A 25857-nucleotide genomic window follows, 5' to 3' on the forward strand; every position below is an offset into this window, starting at 1 on the left:
ATACAACAATAATAAGAACAATGACAATATAATAAACATAGCCCGTGAAATCCCTCAAATTGGGTCTGAGACTGTTTCTGAAAGACTTTCGACTTAAGTGGAACATATTTCAGTAGAAAGAAGAAGAAAACATAGCAACATAACTAATAAGGAAAACAATGCAAGTCCTACGAGAAAGAAAAAATAGTAACAACAAAATAATGCGATAATCAGATCACAATTAATAAAAAAAATTATGATGGATATTAAAAGCAAGACATACAATTAATGCGTAAAACCGTCATAAAGCAAAACAACACTCCACTATCTGCTAACATTCTATCATAATTCGTGATCTCCACACCTTTCTATCTAAGATCATATTTTTGGTAAGCTGAAGTTACATCATATCCTATCTAATCCCCTCCACCTAATACTTTTTCGGCATACATTTATCTCTTCTTGTACCCTCTATATTAAACCTCTTGCACCTCCTCATCGGGCATCTGCACATCTCCTCTTCACATGTCCAAAATATCTCAGTCTTACTTTCTTCACCATGGAGGCCACTACCACGTTATTTTGAATATCTTCAATATTCCAAATCTTATCCCGCCTAATATGCCCACACATTCATCTTTAACATTCACTATTAAAAGCTACTAGAAACACAAGGGCCAAGATCGACGGACAGAGATCAGTTTATTGGCCAAACCAACAAACTCATCGACGTCAAATTTTGGTGCCTCAAATTCGAAGAACCGACAAACATGGTTGATTAAAATCGAAGGACGTAAACTAAGTAGTTTGTTAAAAACTACATCCGTCGATTTTCTATTATTCATTTTATAGCAATAATAAAAACCGATAGACTCAATCAATTTTTCCCTCTTTTTTTTTTTTTTACCGCTCTTAGCCATCGATTTTCTATCCTTCGATTTTAGCATTGTTTTTTCGCAATTTACATCTACTGAACATGAAAGTTCTTGACACGATAACACACTCTACCCCATATATTTAACTTTAATACAACACAAATAAAAATAAACAAAAACAATAGTGTTTTAAAACAATAAGCTAGTAAAAAATAAAGTGTGAACAGTAGTAGTTCAAAGGCTAACTGTGGTGTGAAACAGTGACAAGTATAGTGTTTTAGAGGCTTGATCCAAAGGTTTGTAGGGTCGACACCCCTACCCCCACCCCCGTAGCTTTGCAATGACCACCACCCATTCACACTCTTTCTACCCGACCATAGCTCTTCAATCAAAGCATTTGCCGGTGTGTATTCAAACCTCTCTCATTCCCAACACCAGTAATTCACCTTCCTACTCTCTCATATCACACCGTCTCCGTTCATTTTTACTTGTCATATTTTATTTGATTAAATCATTTCTTTTCAATTTGTCTAAAAAAGAAGTTTTTTTTCTTTTTACAATACTTTAATTTTATCTGTCCACGTGACATGTTTAAAACCATAAAATTAACAGACGTTTTGATATAATTTTATTTAGAATCACAAAATAAAAAAGTCTTCTCTCTATTTTTTCTTAAATTTTGTACCAAGTAAAACTAGACCATATTTTTTAAATGGATGGGGTATTTAGATTTGACATATTTATTAAAAAAATAATAATTGATATACTTATTTTATTACATTATTTCTATTAATTGATGTTTAAAATATTAAATTTTGAAAATTGATTAAAGAAATAACTAATTAATATTAAGGGTAAAATATAAAAAATATAATCTTTTTTATATGTTAAAAGGTGACAAATAAAAATGAAAATTTATTTTTGAAATAGTAGACAAGTAAAAGTAAACGCAGAGAGTGTTATTTAGATCACTTTGACCAGCTATATCGTTAAGAAAATTTTAATTATATATTTATTTTACTAAATTAATTTTATTAATGATATTATGAACTTCTAAATTTGATTATCATTATTACTACCATCATTAAAAATTGTGCAATGGATAAAGTTGCTCCTTTCTTAATCAGATGTCTTGGGCTCTGAAAAACTCTTTTGTAAGGAGCACTTCCCCAAATAGTCCTATGCGTGCGCGAAAAAAAGTTAATTATTATTATTTTATGTAGGTTTTTAATACTAAAAATAGTAATAAAAAAATCTTAATAAATCTTAATTTGTTAGAATAAACAATTAAAATAAAATATTATATTTATATATGATATAGAGGTGGAGCAAGATAAAAGGGAGAGAGTAATTATAATGACCTTTTTTGTATGCATGCTATTCCTGTGTGACATATCTCTCTCTTTCTCTGTTGATAGCAGACAGCAGCCAACCCTAATTTCATGGTCTTGTCTTAACTTCCATTCATTAACTTTGTTTATTCACTAATTTATTACAAAAAAATATATGTTGGGTTTCAAAGCTTGTCATAAAGGATTTCTTTTTATTTTATTTTATTTTATTTATACACACTTGTTATTAAATTTTAGTATATGTTATATTCTTTCCTTTTTAATTTACGTGTTACTTTTCATTTCTATGATTAATGTTATAAATTATATTTTCTCTCATATTAATATAATGAAAAATATGTAGTATATTAAAATATTATTCAATGTTTATATAATTTGAATCTTGAAAGTGAGAAATGCACATAAATTACGATAGAAATAGTATGTATATAGTCTGTCTTATTTTTTTTTTTAAACAATAGGTTATCAATCTCATTTTTATGTACAGATACTTATAATTATATTTTTCCGAATGATTTTATTGTAATTTTTTATTATATTAATTGTTTTCCGGTTGCAATTTGTATGATTTATTTAGTTATTAATTGTAATGACACATTTATATATTTAATATTTTAATTTTAAAACAATTATTTTATTTTAATAAAATAATTTATAATCACATAAATGTTTGTGATTTATTTTGATCATAAATTTTAAAAGTTTCTTTTTTCTTTTGTTAAATTTTATATCAGATCAAATTACGTTACATAAATTAAGACGGAAGGAGTATACATGTATGTACAAAAGATAAACTACTCTTTTTTTCTTTCTTTTTCCTATCCTTGTTTCAAGTCCCTAGATTTATCTTGCTCTCTCTTCTACCATTAGATCTTTTTTGTTCTTTCTTTATTTTTAGGGGGTATATTTTTCTCTCTTGTTTAGTCATCTCCTTGAAGTGATGTCTCTCCACTAGGGTTTACTTTATTTAACTGCCTCAATCCCCACCACTCTCTTGCCCTAAAACATCTCTCTTTGCCCCTTGCATATGATCTACCTATGTTTCTTAATTAGTCTTCTCCTTTTCACAACTTTTTTCAATTTTGGTGTTCTTGTTCACTCTTCTTTAGCTATAGTAGCCTTTATAAATAAACTTTATTGTCTTTGTGTTGTGTCCTTCTATCTCATCTTCAATCATGAGTGATCCTTACACTAATTACTTTCATGGATGGTTCAATAATTTCAACCCTATTTACCATTCTTCCTCATCTTCTTCTACTCCTCTTCATCCTTTCTCTTCTTATTATAATAATAACTATATCTTATCCTCATCAACAAATTTTCAATATTTACAACCACCACCTTCTCCTCCTTTGAAAGAACCTCTTCCTCTACTTAGTTTGAGTCCAATTCATCAACATCAAGATAATTATTCATCTACTATGGAAGTTGATCATAATAATACTAATTATAGTAAGGTAAACAAAAATCAAGAGAGCTTTGGTGATGAAGATAATCAAGATGATGAAAGTGTTAGTGTAGCACTACAATTAGGGCTTCCTAATCTAAGTCCTCATGATGTTATCTCAAGGATTAATTCTTCAACCAACAAAGAAGAAGTACAAGAAGAACATGAACAAGAAGAAGTTACTTTGGCTAATATTGGATATTCTTCAACACTTCACAAGGGTCAATATTGGATTCCAACACCAGCTCAAATTTTAATTGGTCCTACACAATTTTCATGTCCACTTTGCTTCAAAACTTTCAATAGATACAATAACATGCAGGTATGCTATCTACTAGCTAATTGTGTTACTTTATTTATTATTCAAACTTACAATTTTTTTATAATGATTTATCCTAAAAGCCTATACAGGCTAAAGGCTAAAACTTGCCTTTTGTGTTTCCATCATTGCCTTTCTTCTTTTTGTTTTGTAGAAAAAGAGAGAAAAAACCCATCTCCCTAATTTGCTATAGCTACACTTCTTTTCTAGCATGATTTTAAACCTTTTACTTTTTGGGATCGTTTGCTGGAACAAGTTATTCTGAGATTAATTACTCAAAATTGTTAGTTATTTCACAATCCAAAAATTAGTTACTTTGTGATTTTTCTAAACCAAACATAGATTAAGCTTATCTTAAAATTAGTCAAGAAATTAATAATTCCTCATCTTTCGTACCGAACAAATCCTTAGCTGGATTTTTGATAGGATGAAAGACAGCACTATATGGGTCCTTGTAAGGGCTTGCTTTTTCTTTTCTATTTCATAACAAAAGCCACCTAAAATATCTTTATAATTTTTTTACCCTTTACCCTCCTTTGTTTTATTATTATATTTTTCTGAATGATTTATGGGGATCTGATAAATCAACCTGGTCCAACTGATCAGAACTTTGGTCAGTGACTCTCTTTATTTGATTGAACAACACACAGCTAAAATGCCTTTTGTCCTTGAAGTTTGTATTACACATAGGCACTTGTGTGTACTCAATAATTCCTAATTTTGCCTAATCTCTTAACAGAGTAAAAGTAAATGTTACTTAAGAAAAATTTGACAAATATTTCCTTTGAATAATAATTTTCCTTTATTTTTAACTTTTTATTTTGGAACCTTAGAATAATCCACAATCGTTGTCTTTTCGTAATATTCATAGTCAAATACTTTTTTTTCAACTTTAAGTTTTGATACTGTTTTTTTTTCAACTTGAAATAATATCCAAAAGTGTACAAAGAAACATGCATGTAAAGTGTAAACCCACACATAGTATATGCATATACTATGAACTATAATTCTTGTATTTTTCCCTTGACAATATGTCAACTTTTTATTTTTACCTTTTTCCCCCTCAAATTTAAAATGACTACATGCAAATTATCAAATAGATCCCAATAATTGTGTGTGGTTTCCAACAAAAGTTAAAAACTTTTTCTTTATATAAGTTAAACATATTGTCAAAAGTATTTCTACATGCAATCTTTAATTAAAGAAAGACTCTTTAGTCACAGTATATCATCACAAAATCTTATCATCAAGCTTCAAAAATAAATCCACCATATATTGAATGAAAATAGTGATTATTTCGACATGATTGCATATCAAACTCAAAACTTAATTATTTACTTGGGTAGTTAAATAATGCATTTCATAAAGGCTACAAGTTATTATAATGAGCAATGTGTATCAAATGACATGACCTAATAACTAACAGAACAATTAAATTTAAAGTCATTCTGCAGCCCTTCATTAACTTCGTCCCTTAATTATATGACCTAACATCTTGTGAATTAATCCGATTGTAGTAGCTAGTACTGGGAGAATTTCTTGATTTTCATGTAATGCTACTCAGACTTAAATTATATTAATTCGATGTTTTTAAAAAAAAATAGATATTTAAAAACTATACGAAAAGTGCTATAAATTGTAATTTTTTTTGTATATCAATATGATGAAAAAATACATCAAAAATTTTTGGTCAAAGTTCTTATAATTTGACTCTAAAAAAGTATATCATGACAATTGAAAGTGGATGAAGGAAGTATCTAATAACATTAATTTGCACTTCATCTGTTTTAATTTATATGACTTACTTTTCTTTATAGTAGTAGTCTTAGAGTTCGTTTATTTGGTTTTTGACTTATTTTAAGTCATTTTAAATTTATTTTAAGTTATTTTTTACCTTGCTAAATATTTTCTAACTTATTTTAATTAATTTTTGACTTATTTTAAGTTACTTTTATATTTGTCAGACATTTCTCAGAAGTCAAAAACTGATTTAAAAGTATGTTTGACCAATTTTTAAGCCAAACCAAACACCCTCTTAAACTTTGTGTCGAGTTAAACTATATCAAATAAATTGATATGCTGCAACAGATTAAATGTAGTAATTCATTATACATGCATCTTTTTGTAACCTATTTGTTGTATATTGTTAAACAGATGCACATGTGGGGGCATGGATCTCAATACAGAAAAGGACCAGAATCTCTAAGGGGAACACAACCAACAGCAATGCTTAGGTTACCTTGCTTCTGTTGTTCACCTGGCTGTAGGAACAACATTGATCATCCAAGAGCTAAGCCATTGAAAGATTTCAGAACCCTTCAGACTCATTACAAAAGAAAACATGGAATTAAACCATTCATGTGTAGGAAATGTGGCAAAGCATTTGCTGTGAGAGGTGATTGGAGAACTCATGAGAAAAATTGTGGTAAGCTTTGGTATTGCACTTGTGGATCAGATTTTAAGCATAAAAGGTCACTTAAAGATCATATTAAAGCATTTGGAAATGGACATGAAGCTTATGGTATTGATTGCTTAGAAGAAGAGGATGAACCTGCTTCAGAAATTGAACAAGACAATGATCATGATCCTTCTAATTGACAATATACATGATATATATCGCGCACCTATGGGGGATTTTTTTATTTTGTCGACTCACACAACTGATATTAATTGTATGACACTTATTTTTATCTCGCATAAAAAAAAAGTGTAACCACTCTTTTGTGAGATAAAAATAAGCTTCGGAAAACTAGTGTCAAATCGTGTGAGACACATAATAAAAAAATTCGGGGTATGGGGGAAAGTTCATTTTGAGAACTACATAATTTTCATTCTCTCCTTAGTTATGTTGCATTAGTAAAAACCTAGCTTGTTGCCCTTGATCATTTTCTTCAGTTGCAACTTTATTGTTCTCATGAGAAGAAGTCAACTCTCTCTATATGTTTAAAAATGTATGTTTTAGTACTTTTTTTTGGTTCCATTTAAAAAAAATATATATGTTGATTTTCCTCCTTTTGACCATGTACGATTAATTTAGTTAGGAGTAATGCTAATTACCTTTCCATTTGATCATAATAACAATACTTTTGTAGTGGTAGAGAGCTAGAGGAGCTTTGTGAGACCAACACCTCATTTTCCATAAAAATTGAAGAAGTAAAAAGACGAAGCAGGTTTCAAAAAGTTTTACGACCCGTAATTGGGTCAATGAAAATCAGATCAAAAAATTGAATCTCAGAAGTTGGTTTCACGAGTTGACAGTATGGGTCGTACTTAAAGTACGACCCGTAAATGAGGTTAGTAGTTATTGACTCTGAAAACTATGTTATGGTAGTCTCTGATAAAATGGTCATAATTTTTTACTCCAACCTCAAAATAATATAAACTTGATGGAGGTGGAAAGAAGACTCATAGAACTTTAATATAATAGGTAACGAACCACCTAATTCATTATATGTTGAGAGATATGATCGTTTGAAGTGAACCTTGCATGAATTAATGCAAAAACTTAGCCGATAGAAATGCTTTGAACTTGTTGTTTGAGGTACCTTACAACTCTAAAACACATCAAATACACTTACTACACTTAGTAAAGGACCTTAACATATATGTACAACTTAGAAATCCTTGGGTTCACGGAGGATGGTTCAAATTTTTGTTTTGAAGTTGCTGGGTGTTACAATATCTCCCCCTTGGGATCATTTGCCCTTGAATGAAGATAAAATCTAGAATAGACATGTGAATAGAGTAAGATAAGATTTTTTGGGCTACTTGTGATGTATATAATAGTATAAACTGAATTTTACCAACAATATGGGTTTAGCAATCAACAATAAGGAATATAGAAGCATGAGCTGAGAGCGTAAGAACTAACATATGCATGAAAAATATAAACAAGGACATGAACTTGGCCTCTGTTGGCCTATATATGAAGATTTGGAAAGGGAACTCCTTTAACATTTTGAGGGAAGGAATCATATGCATAATTCACGTGAGACACCAACATAGATTCATAAAGTATGAACGATATAGATTGAATATGGGTCACACCCTATCTGAAACCATACAACTGCTGACTTTGAAGCTTAGAAACACTTCTCAATCATACTTCTTCTCTTGAATACTATCCTTCATCAACTACAACTTATAACACTCACAAGGATACACGTGTCTACTTCTACTCAAGTCTGAGTCTAACTATATGATCTCACAATGTTCAAGCCTAACCTGAACTTACAAGGTCCTACACGCCAGATTAATATTCTAATCTTATATTTCTGTAGGGAATTCCATCTTAAGAATACTATTTCTTCTTACCATTCCATTTAACTAACCTCAAGTTCAAAATAAGAAACTTCTAGTGCAAAATGCATCCGTCTACATGTTATGAACACTATTCAAGCCTATCACTATAATCACTTCATGTAATAGCCGTTAACTTTCCTAACGTCTTGACTGGCTAAAATTTTCAAGGACTACTATCAAGAGACATACCAAAACTTTTTATCTAATTTGTTAATACGATGATCTTTGATCTCCCTCTAATTTTATAACCTTAGGTAGAATAAGCATACCCCTATCTTACCAATAAGAGACAACAAAAACATCACTATCGCAACATAAGAAGGGTCACTAAAGGACTAAGTATGAGGACCTAGAATAAAAGAGATAATTTTAAATCATAGCTTATACTTATTATGACTTTGACACTCATAAATAGGAAACTGGAAGAGATAAATGTAATAGACACAAGCTAGTATGTCATGTACTTGAAGCATAAAGCAAGCATAAATATACATTTTGGATATAGAGGATGTCATAACCAACTATTACCACTACGGGTGAATGTAAGTAAAGTTTAGAACAACGAAATCAAAGGAACAAATCTGATAAGAAAACATACATAACATATTATGATTTCAATAGTCACCAAGAATGTATCATGAGTACATATGATGAACATAATAAGAAGGCAAAAGGCATAAATTGCCCCCTAAACGTATACCCAAAAGTCATTTACACACTTTAACTAATGGGGTGACCTATTACACACCTTAAGTACATAAAAGTATATTTATTTCCCCCTTCCGTCACCCAACCCAGGGCGCGTTTTGCTCCACATAGTTGAGCGCGTCAACACGCTAATAAAGTCATTTTTATTTATTTTTTTAATTAAAAAAATCTAACCCAACGGTTATATTCCCATTCCCTTCATATAACCCACCCATCCGACCCTAATGAACAAAAACCCTAAATTTTCACCCAAAAATCTGAATCAAGAACCCTAAATTCAAACATAGTTCAAAATTCCTTCTTTTGAATCAAAGGTAATTCTTTTTCATTATTATTCATTCATCTCTTTTCCATTTTGATTCATTTCTCTCTTTTTCATTTTGATTTGTTTCTATCTATTTCGTAGTTTGAATTTTTAGTTGTTTGATTCGCGGTAATTCTTATTAAGGTGCTACAATGGCTCGAATAAGCTTGACTAGGCTCTGTTTACAAGAGGAAGATCATGAATTGGAAGAGGTGCGATGCAAACACGGATTTGTTTTGCCTTTGCTGACCTCTTGGACCCCGAAAAATCCTAGTAGAAGATATTGGGGTTGTCCTTACTATGGGGTAAGTTAATCTTTTTTAAGAGTTGAATAATTCGTTTTGTTGTTTCAAGAGTCATAGAATGATTCGTTTTGTTTTTTAAGAATGCTAGATCATGCGATTTTTGGCTTTGGAAAGATGATTATATTGATCCAAGATCCAAATTTGTGATTCCCAAGTTGTTGGGAAGAATTGCGGAGCTTGAGCATAGTGTTGAATCTTCTCGAAAAGTTGAAACTTCGGATAAGGAAATCAACAAGCCTACTAAGTCGACCAAATCCATGGAAAGTAAAATAGATATGAACAAGAAGGAGTAAAAAATGGACAATTTTGATGATGATTTGAAGAAGATGAAAGCAGTTGAAAAAAAATGGAAAAACAAATTGGCCAAGTCCAAGAAAAGGGAGAAACAACTTTGGATTGCTATGTTGTGTGTTTGTATTTTAGGTGTAAGTTTAGTATTTCAAAGAGTATTGTTTCTGAAAGGAGAAGTACATTCAAGGAAATTGTCATGATCTCTTATTGTACCAAAAATTTGCAATATGGTGTTGAACTTGTAAGGCTTTTGTGTAATGAAAAGAATTTACAAAGCTTCCCTTAGCTTAATTTGTCTCATTTATTGTTGCAAGTATTTGATTTTGTATTTGGTCATAAACTATATATTTAGTGTGTACAACTATCTGCTCAACTGTCTAAACTATACGTTTGTGTAGCCACTGCTTAAGTAGTCACTGATTGCCCTCCATAAACACAGAAACCATCACTAAAAGAGAAGCAATAGTGTTACATAAACAGACATTCATAACTGCATAATCATTAATCAAAATAGAAGTTAATATATGTCAAAGCAGTTACATAATCAAACACCACAAATCAAAATGCAGTCACAACTGCAATTCATTGTCTTAAATATAAGGGTACTAAATAGGGATAAAGTGCATTGCATTGTCTATCACCCAACAAAACAAATGTCTACATTGCATTATCAATAAAAATCTACCAAAACAAGTTAGATTGCATTAGAGCTCTCTAGGCTCAAATGTGCAGCCTTAGACCTAGTCTCTATTTGTTTTCTTCCCCTCATCTCTTCAAGTTGGCTTGAGGTCATAGCTTGTTTTCCCTTCCATTTCACACCACATGGTGGTTTATGTCCAAGATCTCCAGTGACAACTGCTGAAAACTTCACAGTTCTAAATCTTTCACTAGGCATTCCAGGCTGTTCAAATGAATATAAATAATCTTAATTTGTGATTAAAGAAAAAATAATAAATGATATTTAAGTATAGAAATAGTGAACTTACATTAATAATAGTAGCACCACTTTGTGTGTGTAGTGCACCCATTCCAACCATTCTTGTTCTGCTAGCAACACTACCCTAAAAAATAACAAAATATTCAGTAAAACAACTTATTTAAAACTTATACATGAAGTAAATAAAGGAAACTATATCACCTTTTCTGTTGAACCCTTTGGTCTACCCCTTCCTCTTTCAGTTGGAGCATTAGGTGTTGCTCTTGGGCCAGCAATTTGTGTTGATGTTGGTGCAACAGCAGGGACAACAATTTGTGTTGATGTTGGTGCAGTAGCAAGGCCAGAAAGAGGTCTTGAACTTGGTGCAGCAGGGCCAGAAGGAGGTCTTGAACTTGGTCCAGCAGCAGGTCTTGAACTTGGTCCAGCAGTAAAGCTTGTGCCAGAAGCAGGTGCACCAAGAGGACACTTTCTTTTATTGTGACCTTGTTATGACAAGTGCTGCATGACATCTCAATCCCTCTTTTGGATAATTTTCCAGTTTTACTGGTTTCACCTTGCTCTTTCTTCCTTTTTTTGCTAGGCCTTCCTGACATTTTCCTAACAGGATGTGGTATCACAGAGATGTTTTGTGATTCTGGCCACATTTTCAGATTCATAACTGACTGAATGAAGTAGTTGTATGTCTTCATGTATGTTTCTTTGTTATACCAATGAGAAATGTAGTTGATTGGGTCCAATTTCCTATGGTGAAGAGCAGCTATTGCATGAGGACATGGTATGCCTTTCAACATCCATGCTCTACAACTACATATTTACCTTTGAATATCAACTACATGTCTATATGGTCCATGAAGTACCTCATACCCTGTATCTGAATTCCATTCAATGCCGCATTTCATAGACTTAGCTGTGTTATCTTGTAGAACCCTTCATTGCCATTGGAGAAATGTCGCATATCCAAGTATTGCAAAACTCTCTCATTTGCCCTATTTTTTTCATCATTTTCACCCTAATTTCTTCAAGCATTATAATTATAGTCTTATGCCTTGCTGCTAATATCCATGAATTGAAACATTCAGCCATGTTATTGTCTACAACATCACATTTTGAGGTAAAATTGCAGTAAAGCTTGCTCTATCTTTCAGGATTATAATACAACGAGTGATCAACTATATTATTGCCCAACCTTTTCATATAACTAATGTTATCTTTTAACTCAGCCTCAAAAGTAGACCTTCCACACCTCCAAAAACATTTCTTTCTCTCAAGACCTCTCCATCTCTTTGACCAGTTAGCAAGGATGTGTCTAGCACACATTCTATGCTCAACATTTGGCAAATGATCAGTTATGGCAATTTCAAGACCCTATAAGAAAATTCAAGACATAAAACTAAGAAACTAAGACATTTATAAATAAATGGCATTCAAGACATGAAATAAATAAAAAAAAGCAATAAATATTCTAACCTTTTGCATATCTGATATGATTGTGAGGTCTGTACCGTCTCCCAACTGAAGGTCTTCCTTTAGAAGTTTGACAAACCAAGCCCAAGTAAACTTTTTTTCAACTTCAACTACTGCCCAAGCCAGTGGTAGCATTTGATTGTTCCCATCTTTACAAACAGCAACCAATAATTGACCTTTAGATACTCCCTTTAGAAAACAACCATCCAAACCAATGCACCTCTTACAACCAGCCAAGAAGGACTTCTTCATTGCATCAAAACATATGTAGAAGCCTTGAAACATTTTTCTACCTTTTTCAAATGTTTCTTCATGAACCTTGACTACACATGTACTACCTGGATTAGTTCTTAGCAACTCATCTTTGTAGTCCAAAATCCTCCCGAACTTAAGAACATAGTCACCCATTAACTCATGTAATACTTTGTTTCTTGCTCTCCTACACACTGTTCTTCCAACATATAAATCCAATTCTTTTTTAATAAGCCCTTGAAACTCAAAGATTCTAATGTCAGGTTGTTCCTTTATCCTTTCACTGTAGTGACTAGATAAGAACTTGCTATTACAAAGCTTGTTCCTATTAGTAGGATCACATTTGTGAACTGGATTGTATGTCTTTACAACAAAATTATCTATCTTAGAATCAAAGCTAGTAAATAAAACTTAAGGACAACCAACTGTACACCTAACCCTTACCCTTGTTGGTTCATTAATATACATTTCAATTGCAACATGTTCAGCAACAACATATTTGGTAACAACAGATCTAAACTCATTAACACTTTCAACTACAAGACCTAATCCACACTACTTTCTGAGAAGATGCATCAAATACAACTCTATTCACCTTCTTTCTCCTTCTTTGTTTAACTCTCTCTCTTTGTTGAACCTCTTCTTCATCATCACTGAAAGCATCTGGATCTGTTTCAAAACTGGCAGCTTTATCTGAGGGATAATAAGGCTCATCACCAACTAACTTGCCTTCTAAGTTGTTTCTATTACCACCTGTAGATTCATCATAGCCAGCATCTGGCCTTTTTTTTTCTTTTTCTGTTCCTAACTTGACATGATTAGTCAATGGAGCTCTTTCTCCCATTTTCCTTGTCTTTCTTTTACTCCTTTCCTCCCTACAACTTCTTAGTTCATCATCTACATCATTCCCATTAAATCCCCCCCCCATTCAATGATTCTCTATCTGAATCTTCTTCATTAGAAGGATGGACACGGTCAGGAATTGGATCAGAGGAAGGATGAACATGGTCAAGAGTTGGATCAGTAGAAGGATGGATAGGGGTTGGAGTTTGATGAGTAGGAGGAGGAGTATTTGGAGCAGTGAAATAGGGGCAGGGTTTGAGGCATTTTCTTGGGCCTCATGTGTGGCATTTTCTTGGGCCTCATATGTTGGTTCTAATTCAGCATCAAAAGATGCATTAGGCCCACTGTTTTGAGATGCTCCCTCACCTACTCCACTTTCCCCATTTTCCAATAAAGGTGGGACCAAAATTGGATAAGCAACAAAGTGACACACAAAACAGTCCAAAATATCTCCATGACTCAAACACTCAGCAGTTAAAGTAGTATCATAGTCAGATTTGATTTCTAACATAGCAGTACTTCTAGGAAGTTTCACATACAACACATATTGTCCAGGTTCATACCCCAACACTTTCAGACAATCCCTCAATTCAAAATAAGATAACCTATCTATATCAACATCTAAAAACTCATAAACTCCTCCACCATGATATGGTTTCCCCTTGTATTCCTTTTTTCCAATCTTAATAACACCACCGTGGTAAAATCTCAAAGTAATCAATTCAAAAGACATTTTAACCTGAAAATAATGTTATCAGTTAACCCTCAACAACAACGACAAAACATATACAACAACAAAATTCATACAACAACAAAGGGGAATCATGTGAATGAAAGACGACATACAGTAAACTTGAAAAAAAAACAAAGATGAAATAACCCTAAGCTAAAAAATATGAACTATGAAGTAACCCTAGAAATGTTTGACTGACCTTTCATATATGGAGACGACAATAAATTATGAACGATGAATGCCTCGATTGTACCCACAAAACCCTAGTAACCACCGATTTGCTTCCACCAAACGATGAACGCCTCGATCGACAATGTTCTTCAAATATAACTACAAGGATGCTTCAAAAACACCACAAAATCAAACAAATCTTTAGCTAAAATTAGGATTTACAGATGAATTTTTTCGATTAGGTTTTGGTGTTCTTAGAGAAAGGAAACGGGTGGGTGAAATAAATGGACTAGGGTAAAATAAAATTGATTTGGGTGAAAAGAATCGGGTTTGGGTGAAAAGAAACGGGTTTGGGTCAAATGAATCGGATTGGGGTCTTTTATTACGTGGCTTAATTAGGAGGTGAGTGGCTTTCACTCTAGGCATAATGTCCTGAGTTGTGTGACGGAAGGGGGAAGTAAATATACTTTTATGTACTTAAGGTGTGTAATAGGTCACCCCATTAGTTAAAGTGTGTAAATGACTTTTGGGTATATGTTTAGGGGACAATTTATGCCTTTTGCCTAATAAAAAATCATGGGTGCATACATCATGAGTTGTATATTATAGATCTAGAAGTCATAGATTAATGGAATAATATGGGGGTTGTTGTTATGAAGTTATTGCATTCTATTGTATAATTTGAGCATGTGTATGATTCCGTAAGAGGTGCATGAGTATGGGTCAAGAGCACGATGCTAACACGTAAAAGATGAGTAGAGAGTTACATAATGACTGAGACCTAAGAATACTCTAGAGTATAAATGAATCGCTATGTCAATATAAATCCTTCTGAAATGCATCACAATCTGATCCACAAAACTTGACTTGGTTCTCCTCCCTATCATCTCCCTCTTAGATCGAGACCGACACCCAAATTCTGTGGGCCTATTCCATATCCTCTAAACTCAATGATACTATTCACAAGAACGCTTAACTTACACAATAAAACTATATTTGGAGATATGACTATTAACTTCTTCTAACTTTATAATTATCATCATATAACTTAAACTCTTACTACCAAACATAATATTTCTTGTTATTCTACTGACATCCCACCTCTAAGTTCATAGCACTATGAACCGATGAAGAATAAGGCTTTACTAAGAAACACAACACCATCTATCTCTAAATCTTCTATTCAACTCTTAAGAACACCACATAAACATACCATACTTAGCCTCTTCACACCTAGATACTTCAACATACTAACTAGGAAGACATAACACTTTGATAATCCTAGACTATCCTATAACCACATATTACCTTGAGTTCACTTCCATCTTCTTAATGCTTAAGGATCTCTTACATCTAATGACTTAGTTACCATTCATCATCTCACCTAAAAATCACATATGTATAATACTTACACCATCACCCTTATTGAAAATTCATAAACTTAAATTCTTATAAATGGAACTTTGAGCCTACTAGATCAATTTCATAAAACTAGTATCACTAATCTCAAGCTATTATTTATTTTCACCCTGGGTGATCCTTCACATTTCGAACTTAGTGCCTAACACAAAACATGCATAATAACACAACTTTACATATTATTTTTTCTTAGAAACTACTAGATAAGAATTGAGAAACACTAGTTCACTAAAACCTCATCCTAATAATCAACGATCTTAATCTTACAATCTATCTAATTTCAATACATTAGCATATCCTTATTTCCCACATCACTACTACTTTTCCATCCAAATGTCTAAACTACATTCATAGCTCTAAAATTATCAAGCGATTCTTTTTCAGAATCACAAAGTAAAGCCTAGAGCTATCAATCTTTTACCACCTTGTACTTTTATTAATGACCTGAATCATAAAATTCTTTCTTAGTTCAATAATAATATAAGTCCCATTAATCGATGACTTCTTTTTTACCTTGTACCATGAGATCTACATCAACATACTATCCCTTAGTTAACACATGAAGACTTATTATCTAAATTCCAACTTAATGGATACATAATTTCTATTTATAAATATATACTACACCTTGGTAAATCATTAACCCCATTATTTTGAATACTACACTTCTAGATTCACACATCAAATTTTGGATCCTTCCACTAATAAATTATAACATCCTAATTATACCATCTTTTGGGTGCCAATATTATCCAAGAATTTGAACATCTACTTTCTCCTTTCATAAATGTTCTATGTAATGAAGAGTTATAAAATAATTTAAATTCATATCATATTTTGTCTCAACAACATGATTCATATAAAATAAGAATTGAACGTAAGATTTTTAATTGATGGGCTAAAGCATACTAATGGGCTCCTCTCAAATCCTTTGGGCGATTTTTGAAATGATGATGGTTCTACATACATGAGAAAAACTTATTAGTTGTGTAACACCTCATTCTTAGAAAGAACTAAACTAGAAAGAACTATATTGAGATTGATACAAGTGAATCTTCAAATTGTGAGTTTTGAGTCAACTTCAAACGACCATAAATTTCAGCACATGATGAATTAGGTGTCCCATGAGGTATCAAATCGAAGTTTGTTGAGTCCTCTTTCCAACGCCTCCAAGTTTGCTAAATTTTGAGTTTGGATGAAGGAGATATGTCCGTTTGAGTGCAGTCTGTCTAGTTAAGGCAATCCATTCGATTTAAGGAGGGGTATTTTGGTATTTTCTTTACCCCCGCTAGTCTAGATCTTTTTTGTTAATCTTTTAGGTGTCTAAAATGATTGGATTCATTTTTAGCAATTTCAAGTCACGCTTAGAATTTTTGAGAAGACTTCAAGAGGAGAGAAAGAAAAAAGTTCATGTGTTCATTCGAGTTTCGGGAATTTCGCCAAAGAACTTAGTTCTTTAGAGGTATTTGAGCTTTCATAGTGTTGAGTTTGTTCTCCCTCACGACAATCATGTAAACTTGTATCCAAGAATTCGTTCTTGAAGTTGATTTTGGAGTTCTTGAGTATTTCTTGAGTTTAATTGATAATGGAGTTTGGTTTTGAGTTCTGGAGGTGAGGGTTTTGCAAATGAGTTGAGTCACTTGATAGATTTTGTAAGGGTTTCGCTGAAAACATTTTGGGTTATGAAAATTTATGAATGTTGATCATAGATTTTTAGTGGGTATGAATTGAATCGAGTTTGGGAGAGAAAGAAAAGATCGGGCAAAATTATGCGCCCAGGTCCGCATCGCGGAGACGCTTCTGATTTTCTGAACCCAGTCGAACAACCCCTCTTTGCGACGTGGAGAGGATACGGAGTCCTCTGTCTCATAATTTATTTTCGCAACCAAAAATTAAATCCCTCTCCGCGTCGCGCTTATGTTATCAAATTTGTGTTTTCACTCGTTTCTTATTATCAACTATCTAAAATTTATCAAATCATTGAGAAATATTATATATCCTAAAAATAACTCTTGAATCCACATTTCCAATTTAAGATAGAGTTAAGAGTAAAGTTTGAGGGAGTCATTTTGAGAAGTCTTTAACAATCTTTTAAAATTTGTATTAAGACTTGAGTAAATGAGTATGAGACTGAGGATAGTGGAGTTCATGTTTCAAAATGAGTATGACGGGACTAAGTATTCCCAAGTATGTAACACTTTTACATTTTAATACTAGAGGAAACCTTGATTTCCAAACTAGTTCATAAGGAATTTTTGAGCATTATCTCTTTTAAGAGAATCTTTTGAGTAATTATCTCAAATTGAGGACGAGTTATGTTTTTAAACACATGAACATGAGGTATATATATTATTGAGAGTAGTATTAAGCACCAATATGGGAATGAGTTCAGACAACTCAAAATCCTCATAAACCAGGTACGTCAACATGGGTAAATGGTCATAGTTTTTCGATGATTCCTTATTTCTTTTTACTTAGTGGATCAACTTAGTTGAGGATGTATTATACTCTGGCAAGGTATATAATAGTTCTGGTAGCGTGGGCGAGACATTGTATCATCATGTAGCTTATAGTAATGGTTGTCGGTTACAGAATCTTTCAAATAAGAGTAAAGAGTTATTATGTATTTTTGTATACGTTTGAGTTACCATTTACTATTTTAAAAGCTTGATTTTTATATATATATATATATATTACATCTTTATCATTGCTTTCTTATTGAGTTTAGTTGAGTTGAGGTGAGTATGGTTTCCTTTTATCAGTTTATGCTTACATGTTATGTTCATTATTCCTCTTACATGCTCATACATTCAATGTACTAATTCCATTTGGATTGCATCATTTCATGATACAGATACATGTATTTAGGATCATCAACCAGCGCTACCTTGATCTAGTCTTATTCAAGCTAGCTTTGGTGAGCCTCTTTGCTTTTCGGAGGGTTTCACATTAAGGTGTTCAATTTTGTTTTGTTAGGATGTAGTGGGTCTTGTCCCAACATACATCATAGTTATTAGAGGCTTCATAGACAGTAGTGTTTTGAGAAGTCTTTTCCATTCCCATTGTTAATTTTAAGAATTGAGTTGTCTTCTTTGGCCAGTTGAATGTTTCTATACATTTCTGAGTTTATTTATTTTAAATACAAATGAGTAAAGTCTTTCGCAAAGAATTGAGCCAGACCAAGGGTTCGCTTGGGGACCAACAATGGTTCTTGAGTGTCGGCCACGTCTAGTGTGCAGGATTAGGGCGTGACAAACTTGGCATCAGAGTACAGAGTTCAAGAGTCTTAGGGTATCTATGAAGCCGTGTCTGTAGAGTCCTATTTATCGGTGTGAAGTGTGCCACATCTATAATTAGGAGGCTACAACATTTAGGAAACAATTCCCCTCTTCTTACTCTTTTTTCGTGCGATAGAGTTCAACTCTATAAAAGTTTCTTTCTAATTCGTGCTTGTGCGCATCTTTTCAGATCATGCCTCTAGGAAAAGTTGTTCAAGGTCATCCTGCTAAGAAGAATGTTGATCCCCAGGATCAAGGGGTTTCCATTGCACCAGAAGTGCAACCCCCTCTAGGAGAGGTCTTTAATGCTTAGTTCCGGAATGCTATCCGAATGTTGAGTCAAGTTGTGGCCAACCAAGCTTGTTAAGAGAGAGAGGTTCGATAGGACGTGATTGATACATTCAGAGTTCGTGAGTTCTTAAGGATGAATCCTCCAGACTTCACAGGATCATGTTTCATTGAGGATCCAGAAAACTTTGTGGAATAGTTGGAAAAAGTTTGTGAGGTGATGCATGTTATAGATGTTCAGCGTGTGGAGTTAGCTGCATACCAACTGAAAGGTGTTGCTAGAATTTGGTTCAACCAATGAAAGTCAAGTAGAGCTTAATGGGCACCAATTTTGAGTTGGGCTGTGTTTGAAAGTGAATTCATGGGGCTTTGAGGGAGGCTAAGGTAAGATAATTTCTTAACTTGAAGCAGGAATCCATGAGTGTGCATGAGTATAGCCTCAAGTTAACTCAGTCCCGTTATGCTCCGAAGATGGTGGTTGATATGAGGAGTAGGCTGAGCTTGCTCATGTCTGGGTTGTCTCGCTTGCCCAGTTAGGAGGGCAAGACAACTATGCTGATAGGAGACATGTACATAGCCAAGCTCATGATCCATGTACAACAGGTTGAGGAAGATAAACTCAGAGATGAGTAAGAGCTCCGAAGATGGTGGTTGATATGAGGAGCAGGATGAGCTTGTTCATGTTTGGGTTGTCTCGCTTGTCAAGTTAGGAGGGCAAGACAACTATCCTGATAAGAGACATGTACATAGCCAAGCTCATGATCCATGTACAACAGGTTGAGGAAGATAAACTCAGAGATGAGTAAGAGCTCCGAAGATGGTGGTTGATATGAGGAGCAGGATGAGCTTGTTCATGTCTGGGTTGTCTCGCTTGTCAAGTTAGGAGGGCAAGACAACTATCCTGATAAGAGACATGTACATAGCCAAGCTCATGATCCATGTACAACAGGTTGAGGAAGATAAACTCAGAGATGAGAAAGAGTTTTGAAACAAGAAGTCTAAGATAACATGTAATGATTTCGGGCAGCAAAAGGCCGGAAATGTGAACCGGTCATCTTTTCTGCAAAGGCCAACTAGGCATGCTCCATCATCTGCTAGTGCACTTGCACCAAAGAATAGAGGTGAGTTCCAGAATTTGAATTCACAGAACTTCAAAGCTAGGAGGCCTACTCAATCTTAGGGTAGTGTGGCACAAGGGGCCAACTGGACCCCTACTTATGCTAAGTGTGGTAGAAACCACCTAGAAGCGTGTATGGATGGCTCTACTGGTTGATTCAAGTGTAGTCAAGATGTTTACTTCATGAGAGAGTGCCCGAAGAACCGACAGGGAAATGGTAATGGGGGCAATAGATCCCAATCTTCTTCAGCGGCTCCGCTTGACAGAGGTGCACCTAGAAGAGCTACTTCAGGGACAAACAGAGGATCAAATCATATATACGCTATGACCAGTCTCTAAAAGCAGGAGAATTCACCAGATGTTGTCACTGGTATGACCAAAGTCTTTACTTTTAATGTATATGCATTGCTTGATCCAGGTGCGAATCTATCTTTTGTGACTTCATATGTTGCTATGAGGTTCGACATTCTTCCCGAACAACTTCTTGAGCCCTTCAATATTTCCACACATGTTAGTGAGTCTATTCTAGCTGAGAGAGTTTATCGTGTTTGTGTCATCTCTGTCAATCACAAGGATACCATAGCTGACTTAGTCAAGTTAGATATGGTGGACTTTGATGTTATTGTAAGTATGGACTGACTTCATGCTTGTTATGCCTGAGTTGATTGTAGAACTCGAATAGTTAAGTTCCAATTTCCTAATAAGGCAATTATAGAGTGGAAGAGAAATTCAGCAGTGCCTAAGGGTCGTTTTATTTCGTACCTTAAGGCCAGAAAATTAGTTTTCAAGGGGTGCATATATCACTTAGTCTGAGTTAATGACTCTAGTGTTGAGACACCACCTATTCATTCTGTTCCAATTGTGAGTGAGTTTTCAGAGGTCTTTCTAGATGATTTTCACGGAGTCCCTCCAGAGAGAGAAATAGACTTTGTATTCTTCCTGATACTCGACCTATCTCTATTCCACCATATAGAATGGATCTAGCAGAGTTGAAAGAGTTAAAAGAGCATTTGAAAGATATCATTGATAAGGGCTTTATTCGACCTAGTATCTCACCTTGGGGGTACTCCGGTCTTATTTGTGAGGAAGAAAGATGGTTCTCTCAGAATATGTATTGATTACCGTCAATTGAACAAGGTCACTATCAAGAATAAGTATCCATTTTCGAGAATTGATGATTTTTTTGATCAACTTCAGGCTTCCACTTGTTTTTCTAAGATAGACCTTAGATCTGGCTATCATCAATTGAGAGTAAGAGAAAGTGCCATCCCTAAGATAGCATTCAGGACCCGTTATGGTCATTATGAGTGTCTGGTTATGTCATTTGACTTGACTAATGCTCCTGCAACATTCATGGATCTTATAAATAGAGTGTTTAAGCCTTATCTTGACATGTTTGTTATCATATTTATTGATGACATCTTTATTTATTCGAGGAATGAGGTGGATCATGCTAGTCATCTTAGAGTAGTCCTTCAAATACTAAAAGATAAGGCGTTGTATGCTAAATTTTCCAACTGTGAGTTTTGGCTTGAGTCTGTGGCGTTCTTAGGCCACATTGTGTCTAGTGAAGGGATTCGAGTTGACACTTAGAAGATTGAAGCAGTGTAGATCTGGCATAGACCCACATCTCCAATTGATATAAGGAGTTTCTTGGGATTGACTGGTAATTATAGAAGCTTTGTTAAGGGGTTCTCATTTATTTCATTCCTGTTGACTAAGTTGACTAAGAAAATGACTATGTTTCAATGGTCCGAAGCTTGTGAGAAGAGCTTTCAGGAATTGAAAACTTGGTTTATTATTGCCCCAATGTTGACCCTACCAGAATGTACACAAGGCTTCGTTGTTTACTGTGATGCGTCCAGAGTTGGACTTGGTTGTGTACTGATGCAGAATGGTAAGGTTATAGCCTATGCCTCCAGACAACTTAAGATTCATGAGAAGAATTACTCGACTCTTTATCTCGAGTTGGCAGCGGTAGTATTTTCCTTGAAAATATGGCGTCATTATCTCTATGGTGTTTATGTGGATGTGTTCACTGATCACAAGAGTCTTCAGTATGTTTTTACTCAGAAAGAGCTTAACCTCAGACAGATGAGGTGGTTAGAGTTACTCAAGGATTATGACATGAGTATTCTTTACCACCCAGGTAAGGCTAATTTTGTTGTTGATACTTTGAACAAGCTATCCATAGGTTGTACCGCCCATAATGATAAATGAAAGAAAGAATTAGCCAAAGATGTGCACATACTTGCATGAGTTCGTTTGTTAGATTCCAATGAAGGTGGAGTGGTGTTGATGAATGGGGTTGAATAATCACTAGTGTCTGAAGTGAAGGAGAAACAAGATCAAAACCCTGTTTTGCTTGAATTGAAGACAAATGCTCATAAGCAGAAAGTGATGGCTTTTGAACAAGAGGGAGATGGTGTGTCGAGGTATCAATGCAGATTGTATGTACCAAAGGTGGATGAACTCCAAGAGAGGATCATGGAAGAATCTCATAGCTCCACGTATTCAATCCATCCCTGTTCCACAAAGATGTATCTTGACTTGAGAGAAGTCTATTGGCAATAAGTCAAGGTAGATCACTAGAGGCCCGATGGCATGGCTTAGAATATAGATATTCCGAAATGGAAGTGGGAGATGATCAATATGGATTTCATTACTGGTTTTCCGCGATCTCGTAGGCAACATGATTTGATTTGGGTGATTGTAGATCCGATGACTAAATCATCCTATTTCTTGCCGGTGAAGCCTACTTATTCAGCAGAAGATTATGCAAGGTTGTACATCCAGGAGATAGTCCGATTACATTGAGTTCTCATGTCTATCATTTCAAATAGAGGTGCATAATTCACCGCCTAATTTTGTAAGTATTTCTAGAAAGGTTTGTTTAACACCCCAGAAACTAGTAGACTTAACTAGGGCTAAGTGTGAGGGTTAGAGTCAAAGAAGAGGGAAGAGCCAAGGGAGAGAAATAGGGCACTCCACTCTCCCATAGACACTGCCCCACCAACCACGACCACCACTACGTATCTTGGCAAGGACCATGGCTCATGGTGGGATAGGCAGTAGGCTCCCCAAGACTGCCTAAAAATAGCCCCTCTTCTCGAGCCACTTCACGAATCGTGGGAAGGCTCATGGAGTTGCCTTAGGATTTTGGGGTGAGAGGGAAACTTACCTAGCTATTACCCATGGTCCACGGAGGGGACCACAGCTCGTGGTGAAGACCATGGCTCGTGGGACCTCAGGTGGTCCTTGGGCAGTGCACTGGCAAGTGAGGGTTATTTGGGTAATTTCATTTTTAATTAAAAATAAATCCAAGTCATTTTGCCTAAGCCTAGGACCCCTATATAAGTGATTTTAACTCTAAAACTAACCCATTCAAGTCATTATTCCCAAAACCCAAAACAAATCCTCAAAGTTCCTCCTCTTAAAATATTCATCTCTCTAGAAACTTTAAGAAGAAGAAGAAGGAGATTCAAGCTAGGTTTCAAGAAGCAAGCTTTTACACATCAATTTCTTTGGGGTTGTTTTTAAGGTATGGTAGCTTTCATCCATGGAGTTCCTTCAAAATCTCCAATTTCAAAAGATAGAAATCCCCAATTATTAGGGTTTGATTCAAAAGTCATGGGTTCCTTTCAAACTTGATTTAATTGATTGAATTGAGTTATATTAAGCATGAGTTGAATATTTCTTATGGTTTTTATGAAGTTCCCCCATGAACCCATGTAATTTCCATATTTCTCAATTGTGTTCTTATGATGTGGGTCATTGTCGATGAAAGAGGAATTTTATGAATTGATTCTTAAGGTGATAGAATCACATGAATTATGATGAAATCCCTATCTAATGCTTGAATTCTAGATGTGGTGATTGAAAGTAGGTTTTGTACCTTTAAAGAGCAAAGTATGAGATTATGCATGTTCTTATGAAATCTATGAAAATGCTTTAAGAATGCTTTGAGAGTAAAGTACCAGTGATTATGATATTGTTGCTGTGTTGATTGAAAGTACATTCTCATGAACACATATGAACATTAATGTGAAAGGTTTTCTCATATAGTAAGGATTCTTAGGTTGAAAGGCTTTCTCACCTAATTGAATCTAAGAGTAAAAGGGATCATGAATGGTGAAAGGTTTTCTCACGCATGGTCTAAAGAGTTATCCTAATGAACTAACTTAGATTGGTTGTCAAGGACATCCTTCCATGAGATATGAGTTAAGTCAAGACTTAATAAGTACTCCGTGGGATTTATGCTTAGCACTGAGTGAATATTGAATATGAGGTGGAGGCTCTTACATAGTAGAGTCCGGGCTTCCAAATTAAAGGCTCTCACGTAGTAGAGTCTGGGCTTCCAAAATGGGAACTCTCACGTAGTAGAGTCTGGGTTTCCCAAGTATATCTCATGAGCTGGAAGTCTTCACGCAATGGAGACCGACTTTCTAGTAGCAATCACCATATCTCATAAACTATGTGCCCCCGTAACATATTTAGCTAGTGGATCCACCTAAGCTAAGAGTTACCGGTTCTACCTTAGGTAAGTAGACCAACCCTTTTCGGTGTGGGAAACACCGGGGGATCATGTTATAGCTCACTTGGTCTCTTGTCGATTAAGGCTAATTCCCACAGCAAGATAATAATGAACTAAGACATGCTTCAAGAAGTATCTCATAGTGATCAAAGGTTTTAAAGATGGTGCTAGCTTGCATTGAAGATGATGTTATGACTTATGTTTTCCAACTATCTATAGGATGATGGTTAAACTTGGTAAATTGCATTCTTTGAAATGAAATGTCCCTTTTAGCATGTTTTAAATGTTTTTATGCATAGTTATCATACTTAGTGCATTTTTGTACTAATGCATATTCTTGCCTTCATTTTTCCAAATGTAGAGTCCGATAGTCAAGGTCATCAGTTTTGTGGCTAAGTGTTGATCTAGGGATTCCGAGCTTTGGTGAGTTCTCATTCTTTGAGGACGGAGTTTTATTGTATTTAGTTTCTTTCATGTATTTCTCTTTTGTACATGATGTGTGGGCTAGGCCAAATTTCATTCGATTGTAATAGATGGCTATGATGAGACAAAGTGTCTAGACTTCCACTTTTCTATAAATATTGTTTTACTCTAAATTGTTCTATTTCTTATGTTATGAGAGCTAAGTGGCTTTTATAGAGTCCTTCGGGGTTCTATACGCCATGTTACATCTAGAGGGTACCCTTGGGTCGTGACAAACTTGGTAATCAGAGCACAAGATTTAGAATGATCATAAGTTGATGTCTCATAAGCCACGTCTAGTAAAGTCTTGTTCATGAGTATGAAACGCACCATATTTATGAATGATAGTCTATAAGATGTTTAGGAAACTCTGCTTATTTCATCACTCTTAAGTCGTGCCATAAAGTTCAACTCTATAAGATCTCTCTCATAATCCTTACCCGGTGGTCTACAGAACATTACTACTCAAAGAGATTT

At 34.5% G+C, this 25857-nt stretch overlaps 2 protein-coding genes across 3 annotated transcripts in view; one reads left to right on the forward strand and one right to left on the reverse strand.

Annotated features, from left to right (window-relative positions):
• Positions 1–25857, reverse strand: part of LOC125837883 (ADP,ATP carrier protein, mitochondrial) — a 216499-nt gene that overhangs the window by 104025 nt on the left and 86617 nt on the right. The window lies entirely within an intron of this gene.
• On the forward strand, positions 3097–6669 carry LOC125837885 (zinc finger protein WIP2-like). Its single transcript, XM_049516959.1, has 2 exons — positions 3097–3975; positions 6127–6669. The coding sequence occupies exons 1-2, from the start codon at positions 3382–3384 to the stop codon at positions 6568–6570; spliced, it is 1038 nt and encodes a 345-aa protein (XP_049372916.1). The 5' UTR covers positions 3097–3381; the 3' UTR covers positions 6571–6669.

Source organism: Solanum verrucosum, unplaced genomic scaffold (genome assembly GCF_900185275.1).
Source record: "Solanum verrucosum unplaced genomic scaffold, falcon-dt-bn FXZP01000262.1, whole genome shotgun sequence".
Lineage (NCBI taxonomy): Eukaryota > Viridiplantae > Streptophyta > Magnoliopsida > Solanales > Solanaceae > Solanum > Solanum verrucosum.